Consider the following 9,085-nt stretch of genomic DNA (forward strand, 5'->3'; position numbering starts at 1 on the left):
CTTGTTCCATCATCTGATACAGACACGCGGGAGGAAGCATCATTCACCTTATCCTCAAATTTTCTTTCATTTGATCTAACTCCTATTTTTAAATTGCTGTAGTGCTGGGTGAAGGATTCCAGACAGAGCTCTAGTTTGCCACAAAACATGTTTCAAACATCCACGCTACCTCACAGCATCCCAGAGTTTCTCAGCTCCGACTGGCAGAGACCACCTCCCTGGATGAAAAGATCAGTTCAGTTCCCTGTACCTCATGCAGACTTTGCCCTTGCCAAGGGAGTTTCTGTTATGTTTTCATATTGTTAACTCTAAGCCAGGAGACAAATAATTTCTCATAAATCTCTGAATACCTTTGTTCAGCTGATAAATTGAACTACATTTGAGCAAGTAACTTAGAGTGGGATGTGTATTTTTTTACTAGCATAGCAACACTATCAGTGTAGCCAAAAGAGATAAAAATAGTGAAGCCTACGCAGCATAGTGCAGTCCTTGATGAGTGAAAAGCAAGTGCAACTTACTTCAAAAAATAACAAAAACAGGGAGCAAGAGATGTACACACACATCTGTTTGGATAGAGTTCCCTGTCACATTTAGGAAGAAAAGCAACAGAAAATGCTTGTTTCATTCTGCCAAAGAAATTGTCCAGTGTGTTAAGAGCCTATAAACAACATGTGATCAAAAGAATAATTGACACAGTAAGAAGTTAAGTCAGGAAACCAGGCAGGAGGCTGCTGCTTCTTCATTAAGGAGCCAGTTTCTTTTCTGTAGTGCTGTTGGTCAATACTTTAGTTCAGATACTGCCTGGTGGGAAATCAAACACTCTTGATTTCAGAGTTAGAGAAAAGCAGAAGTTGACTAGAAAACACAGAAAAAAAAGACAAATCAAGCTTGCTGATGCATTCAGTGTCCCACCATTGCCTCTCATGCCCAAAGGCACAGCACACAGCCAGTACTTGCTCCTCATGACTGTACAAGCAAAGTTAGAACAGAAACAGCACAGGAAGGATGCAATAATTCAGGGAAGCAAGGAAGTTATGTAGTTTAATAAGAGAGGTATGCAGCTGGGTGAGGGTAAGCTTGCAGGTTCTGTGTTTGAATTCTGACTTAAAAGAGAAACCAAAGACAAAACCCCAGAACCATACAATTCAATAGATCTTGGTAAAGTTAATACTTAGTATTTCAGTGCCAGAAATGTGGCTTAATTAAGTTCTCATCATAGCTGTCTTCACTAGGATACCAGAGTGAGATAAAACATCTTCATTTCAACCACAGCCATTGCTGTGTGTATGTGCTGTGGCAGGGATTTGGTTTATCAGGCAGAGTTATAATGCTGTTTCTCACCAGGGAAAGCAAACCCGAACCTATATATATATGCATATGTATATGCATATATATATATGTAACAAAAGACATACATGTATGGAGTATAATTTTCTTCTACTGTAGTGGCTCATGTTTTATAGATCTGATAATCTCTACCAGAAGTGTCAAACCTTGGTCCTATCAGGGTCCATAGGATCAGTCCCCTTCACTTCAGCAGGACCAGGAATGCTCAGCCTTCCTAAAGCTCAGAGTGACTGTCTGCTCTGTAGCTGCCCCTAGTTTTGGGGTGCTCTGTGCTTCCTCGTCTGCCTTTCCATCTCTGCTCACCCAGTGGCTCCCAGCTCTGCCAGGATCCCTGCCCTGGGAGCTGTACCTGGCACTGGCACTGTTTGCCTGCTCCCCGAACTGCAGCCCAGGTGCTCAAGAGCGGAGGGCGTGGGACTCTAATACAGCACGAGGTGGTTTGTTTGGACTCCTCATGCCAGGCACTGCCGTGGTCGGGGTGCCTTGGGGGATGCTCTCATTTCGGCTGTAGGCGCTGGTCTATCGGTTTCCACGGGCTTGCACCGGATTTCGGGTCCGGCTGTATCGATGCGGGGAGGGTGACCCGGAGTCACACTCCCGGAGCATCCTGTCTCCCGGTGCCTTTCGGACTCCGAGGCGAGTCACCGGCCAGCCCGACACCCCAAACCCCGCCGCCGAGGGGCAGGGGCCGAGAGGGATCCGCAGCCGCCCCGGCCCGGCCGCCCCGCTGCATCCCCGCTCCCGGCGGCCGCGGCGCATCCTTCGTCCCGGGAGCACCCCCGCAGCCCGCACCCGGGACTCCCGGCAGCTCCGCTGCACCCCTCTCCCCCGGGGACTCGCAGTGCCTTCCCTCCTCCCGGCGGGGCTCCCGGGGCCGCCCTGCCCTGCCCGGTGCCGGTGCCGGCGGTGCCGCGGGGTTACCTTGGCTCCCGCCCCGCCGAGGCAGAGCGCGGCGGCCGCCGCCAGGACGAGCCCCGCGCCGGGGCCGCTCCGTTGCATGGCGAGCCGTGCGAGCCGTGCCGAGCCGTGCCCGAGCCGTGCCGTGCCAAGCCGAGCCGTGCCAAGCCGAGCCGAGCCGTGCCAAGCCGAGCCGAGCCGAGCCGAGCCGAGCCGAGCCGAGCCGAGCCGAGCCGCGCTGCCGCCGCGCCGAGCGAGCGGAGCTGCCGCGCCGAGCCGTGCCCCGAGCGGGCGCCGCTGACAACGACCCCCCGAGCGCGGCCTCCCCGCCCCTCGCCCCCTCCCCCGGCCCCTGCCCTCCCCCGGGGGGTCACCTGCGGCGCGGAGCTCCGGAGGGGAGCGGGGGGTGCCCGGTCCGAGCCCCCGCGTGTGGATGCCCCGGGGTGCATCCTCTCCGGGCTCGGGAAGCGCCGGGCTGGAGGCAGCCCAGCCCCTCCGAGCAGCCGTCGGGAGCGGGCTCTGCGGGCGAAGCGTCTCCTGCGGTCGGTGGGAGATGGAGGGGCCGGTGTGTTGGCACCGGCGGGGTAGCTGCCCTGGACAGCGCACCCGGCCACTGCTCCGGTCACCTGCCAGACCCTGCAGCACGGTCAGGGGAGTGAACTGTCAGAGGAATGCGAAATAGGAAAGCAGCTCGGGTCTTTCCAAGGAGGAAAAATCACCCCAGCTACATCTGAGCACGAAGCAAAGGACAGAAAAGGAGTGTTCCCGGGCATCCTCGGGACCCCAAAGAGCAGGAGCTGCACAAAAACTAGCAGTCGGGGTACAGCAGTCACTTAACCCCTCTGGATAACATGGGAAGGCAAGGAATACTCCTCATTTCTGAGGCAGCTTTCTGGTTTTCCAGGTGAGACACACTCTCCTGTATCCCATCCACTCACACCACATCCAGCCTGAGTGCCAGGCAACAACATAATCAATGGGAAACAGTGATTAGTACCTTCAGGTGGTGTCCAGGTGGGTGCATATAGTAAGCATGAAGTTGGAGAATTGGTGTCAAAGAAAACAATTTTCTTTTTCAGAAGTGCATGGATGTACTTTGTATTTGAAGTTCCATACTGTCATTTCATTGTGTAAATCAGAAGTAACATCTTGATTTTACACTTTGTAATGAAGGTGGGAGAGGCTGGGCACAGGCACCGAGGCAGCAGTATTGTGTTGAAGGCACCCTGGCACTGAGCTCATGTGTAATCCAGGGCCATTCACTTACGCCATGGGTTTGATGTCCTGTCTATAGAAAGTCATGGTTGACTCCCAGAGAGGCGAAGTCGATCTCCACCTAATCCTTGCAGTACTCCTGAGATGAAGGTGCCTGTTTTCCTTTATTGGACACCTACAAAACATAACAACAGGATTAGCCTAAGGCTGAGGGAGACTGAAGGGCCAGGACTCCGGTTGCTCGCTGCCCACTGGGACCATGCTGGCTCCCTGGGAAATCTGCATCTGCTAATGCAGAAATAGCCCTTGCATGGAAGGGCACAGAAGGAATGTCTCAATAGCTTAATTGGGTTGTTTATACTTCTTGCACTGTAAGCAGAAGATGCAAATAATTCTTTGTGTGGTCACTTCTTATTTCACCCTTCTTTTTTTCAGGGCTAATTCTGTGTAAATGGTGTTCCTGGGCTCTGACCTTGTCAGTTTTTTACTGTGACTGCTCATGTTCAAATTTACATTTCACTCCTCCTGGGTAATACTTCTTTGAGTTAGCTGTCAACAGAAAAAGCATATATCATAGAATATGTAACTACATTATATCCGTTCTGAATAAACACAAAACCCAAGACACTTGGCATCTTTGGCAGGAGGGTTTTTCTAAGCAGAACACTTCTGCCTGAAGGGCAGTCTGGTCTCTGTAGCACAGCACTGTGGCACATTGCTTTTCTTAACACTCACAGTTAAATCTCAGGGCGATGTCACCATAAATGTATGGTAAGCTTTGAAAAATCCCTGAAACAAGAAATCTACTTTTTTCTACATGAGGCTCAGTGTGACAGAAGTAAACGATCAGATTCCATCTGCTGTTTCCTTATGTTGATGCACAGTTGTTGAGGACATAAGTCAAGGACTAGCTGGCAGAAAAGGGTATTCAAAAAGTGTTTTTTTATCTTTGCTTGGACAGCACTGGAATAATAATATAAGAATATCTGAATGAGAGAGAACCAGTCCAAGTCTAGCAATGCAGCTCTCTTTTAAAGGATCTTACACCTCTGTCATTTGGATTCCTTTCCAGGGGTCATCTGAGTGCAGGCACCCGTAATCCTTTGGAGGCAAAGAGGCTGCTGTGTGGGCTCTGCTGCCATTCCAAGCTGTAGACCTTGAGCATGAGGTACAGATGCAAATGTATGCCGACTTCTCATGTTTGTGTTTGCTCTGTTCTTGGCCCAGCAAATTCTGTCAGTATGTCTTTGATCCCTTATCCCAGCATCCCTTTGCTGGCAGGACCTGTCCACACCACACTTCATCACTATGGATTAGCAATGACTTAGCATCTAGAATTAAGGATCAGACATACAGTAGTCTGCTCATAAGTATTTTCAGCTCAGGTTGGCGACCCTTTCAAACCATATTTTTAGCAAGGATTATGTTTTATGTATATGATCTCACTCTGTGAGCAGGCAGCAGGACCCTGTATGGGCTAGAACAACTTCCCACACCAGGCAGCGTGGAATTCTAGGTCCAAAAAGTGTCTGACTACCCACCGAAGGTAATGGTATAAAGCCAGGCTTGTGAGTGGTGCCTGCAACCAGGGCTTCTCATGCCTCTCCCAGGGAACACCTCACCTGTGAGCTTGTCTTCCCTCAGTGCTGCCCATCAGACAGCCATGCCAGGCAGCTGGAGGCAGACCAGTGACAGAATTACTGGAAGGATCAAGAAAGGACAGAAGGGTAAAAGGAGCTTTGCTTCCTGCCTAATCTTTATTCCCTGTCTTACACCCTCTACAGCTCCACCTCTCACAGAGTTGCCACACAGCCCAGATCAGAGCTGTACCCATTCCCACCACGTGTCAGGAAGGGGAGATGCAGGTGCAACAACTGTGCACATCCCTGAACAGACAAGGCCAAGACTCTTCCACAGTCATCGAGACATCTTGAAGAAAGTAAATATCCCATTCTCTGCGTTGGGCTCCCTGTTGAAAAATTCAAGGTTTCCATGTTCTTGTAGCAAGTCACTCCAAGGACTGGCCAGTGTTACCTACTATACTATGCCACTTTGAGGGCTCTTGAAATGCTGAAGCAAGCACCAAATATCAGTGAAATAGTGACATTTATGAAGTTAGTGGATAGGACTTGTGTGTATAATGGCAGCACTTTCTTAACCAGTAGCCCCAGGCTGGGAGAGGAATTCCAGGAAAAAAAAAAAGATTCAGAAACCTACTCCTTCCAGACTGGCAGTAAAAATCATTTATTGTGGGAAAGCTAAGCCTGAAACCACTAAAACCCAGTCATTTCCATCAACTCTCTCTCTACCACACACACACACATACACAGATACACAGGAAGATACAAACACACACAGATAGATGGGAAGAGAACTTTCTGAATTAATTTCCCTGAATATGTAAGGCATCCTGATACCAAAAGTAACCCTCCTTGCCCAGGGAGACTCTCGTGGAATGTCCCACAGAAATGAATGCAGCTCTTAGCAGTTTCTGTTTTTCAAAACAGCTGGTGTGACCAAACTGAATCCAGATTTAAACAGGAGGAGGGCATTGGCAAGATACTTTCAGTTACAAGGCCTTAAATCTTAGTTTACTCTCTGTACACAAGAGCTCTCATCTGCAGACCTTATGGTTATACAATGTGGCTTTTTATGCTTTTCCAGGCTTCTCTTATGTAGAGTAGAGGCTGCTTAAATCCATTCTGAGCTATGTTGTTATATCAGATACACCACAGTTGCATCTGTCTCCTCTGTTTATAGAAATGAGTCAGGAAAGTAACACTTTAAATACTTATCCATGCTAGAACAGGCATGCTAAAAATTGCTTAGGTAGAATGCTGTAAAAATGTTTCACACATATAAATAAAATTTATAGGCAAATAAAATATTAAGGCAGTCTTTAACAAAGCCCATTTCTGAAGACCTGAATTCTAGTTCCATAATCTGTATTTAATCCAAAATTATTTTTTTTCCTCAGTGGCTGTGAGAGGCGAGCTGGATGCCTGAGCCTGATTGCAGTCTGCCAGTAATAGAGCTATTTATATGTAGTTAGCATGAGTTTCTTTTTTAATGAAGTTTTTGCAGACTGAGTGACACCAAATAATAGAAATATGCAAGCAGAAAAACATGCAATAAGTACAGGCAATTGGAACATGGTGTTGTCAGTGGTTAGAGAACAAGAACATCCCTACGGAAATATTTAGAAAAATGCCTTTGTAGCTATAAAAGCTGTAACTGGAAAGCACCACGCACTGACTTTGTGCTGTGCAGAGAGTGCCACCCTCTGCTCCTGCAGAGAATGGAGCCTTTCCCTCTTACCTGACTCTTTCACTAGTGCAATTCTCACACAGGCAGTGAGTTACAAAATTACCCATCTGGATAGGCAACTCTGCAAATGGTCTGTCATTCCCTGGTAATTTTGTTAGGTCAGCTCTTCAATTTGGCATTATATGCCTTCTCTTTTTTTCGCTCAGAGCCAAGATGAATAAATTTCCCTTCCCCTTTTAGGGGCAAGGCCCTGTGGGTTCCTGAAAAAGACAGTTCCTATTAAGGTCTGAGCGAGCTCGCTTGGAGAGAAGGCAGCACGAGGGCTCCTGTATGCAGTCTAGTTGCAGGGTGAGAGAATGCTGCAGCTGGCTGTGGTTAAAGGACTTGTGGTACCTTCTGATCTTTCTATATGAAGAACAAAAGAGAGCTCTGCAAGAAGGACTCAGACTTTGGGATACGCCATGGGCTCTTTCTCTGCTGGAGACAGAGACTGCAGTTTACACAAACAAGTCTCCTGCAAATTTACAGCAATCCCTTCACTTTAAGGCCTAATTTGTAATACTGTTTGACATTTTTTTATGGCTTTTTAAAAAACTACCATGACATTCCTCTGTTGTGCTAAAACTTACATTGCTGATGATAGATCTCTTGCAGTATGAAGGATTCTCTTTCTCTCTCAGGCAGCCTGTTTAAGCCTGCTGCAGCTTTGTGCCAAGCTTGGGCGACAGTCTCCAAACAAGGGGTTATTCCTGTAGCTGGGGCTTTGATGCCATGTAGCAGACTAATAAACTAAAAAGAGATACTTTGGAGCTTTACCCAAGCATTGCATTGTTCTAGAGAGATGGGATCAAAGTCAAGAAGCAAATATAGACAAATTCTCCCAACTGAACAGAATAGCTACTTTAGTGACTCAACAATTATTGAGTTCTCTGCGAGAGGCATGGTTCCAGCTTTTTACATTCTTAAAAGAAAATCAAACCCAGATCAAATGAGGATTATGCATTCAAATCTTCCTCATGTTCTTGGCATCTTCTGTGGAAGAGTATCCAGTGAAGGTCACTATCAAAGAATTTGAAAGACACACGCACATAACATTCCCAGGATTTCCCCTCAAATCTCAGCAGAGGCTCACTCTGTTAACATCCCTTTCACTCAGCTCTCCCTCACCCATTCAAGTCCCACATATGGTTTACAAGCTCAGTGCTGAGCATGTGCATCCAGCCAAAAAGGTCAAACTTCAGTTCACATTGGTGAGCCACAGCCTGGGACTGCCCACTCACACAGGGGTCTGGCTCAGGCAGCAGAACAGCAGGAGGCTGCTGCTCTGTGAATCCAGATGTACCTTCTTTGGATACTTGTTCAGATCCCTTATTATGTTTGTGAATTTGTGAACAGCAAAGGATTTAATTCAGTAGATCTCTAAGAATAGATTGCACTGAGGTGCACCCTATGGAGTCCTCCTTGATCAAGCTCATTTAGTCCCTGCCTCTGATCATCAGGCTGGGAGCCTCTCTCACATCCATGCATTTGCACTTGAAAATAGTCCTCTTCCTGAATTAGTTTGTAGAGTAATGTTCTCTTCCAAATCACGCCTCGAGGGCTGCACAGTGTGCACAGGAAAACACCCAGTTGTTGGCATTATCCATGTGCCAGGAGCTTGGTTAACAGGTTTGCAGTTTAAACAATGTAGACTCGCTGGTGGTTTGGGTTTATCAACCCTCCTGACTTGTGGAACAGCCTCACATCTTCCTAGAGAAACAGCTCCGGGGATTCATGTTCATAATAAGGATAATTTGGACAGGCCGATAAAAGAGGAATACCTGGAAAAGCAGACTAAGTGTGTTTACCTGGCAGTTGTATTTAGTGTGACAGTGCGATGTCAGCAGGCGTTTTCATTATGAAATGAGGGGCTCCCAGTACCCACAGGACTTCTTGGATGCCCAGAGGCAGAAAGATGCTGAAAACTGTACGGACTGATTTATGAGAAAAGGGCCATAGGGAATGCTGGAAACACGACATTAACAGGACATGTCACTGGACTCCCCAGTAAATGCAGACACTAACGCAACACGAATAACGTAGGCACAGAAGGCTGCGAGGGGGGCACCGCTCCCACAGGCAGAGTCAATGTTTAATTTATGCACCACTTTATTTAATTCACGCGAGGAGGCGCCAGCGCGGGGACCCGCGGGGCGGGCGGAGGGGCCGCACTGAGGGCGGCCCGGCCCTGAGGGGGTGGGAGCGGCCCCTCCCTCCGTCCCTCCCTCCGTCCCTCCCTCCCCGCGCTGCCGGAAGGGTCCGTCCGGAAAAGCCGCCGCCCGTGCCCGGGCCCGGCGGTGCTGCCGCTGCCCCGGAGCGC

At 48.6% G+C, this 9,085-nt stretch overlaps 1 protein-coding gene across 1 annotated transcript in view; it reads right to left on the minus strand.

Moving 5' to 3' along the window:
• The window catches only part of LOC127461359 (uncharacterized), a 32,958-nt gene extending 30,490 nt beyond the window's left edge, over window positions 1–2,468 (minus strand). Inside the window, exon 1 of the mRNA XM_051769086.1 lies at window positions 2,269–2,468. Coding sequence (XP_051625046.1) covers window positions 2,269–2,346 — 78 coding nt within the window. The 5' untranslated portion in view covers window positions 2,347–2,468. The remainder of the gene's footprint in view (window positions 1–2,268) is intronic.
• Between the last annotated feature and the right edge of the window lie 6,617 nt (window positions 2,469–9,085).

Source organism: Manacus candei, unplaced genomic scaffold (assembly GCF_025592945.1).
Source record: "Manacus candei isolate 608988 ecotype Guabito, Panama unplaced genomic scaffold, ASM2559294v1 h1tg000103l, whole genome shotgun sequence".
NCBI classification, from domain to species: domain Eukaryota; kingdom Metazoa; phylum Chordata; class Aves; order Passeriformes; family Pipridae; genus Manacus; species Manacus candei.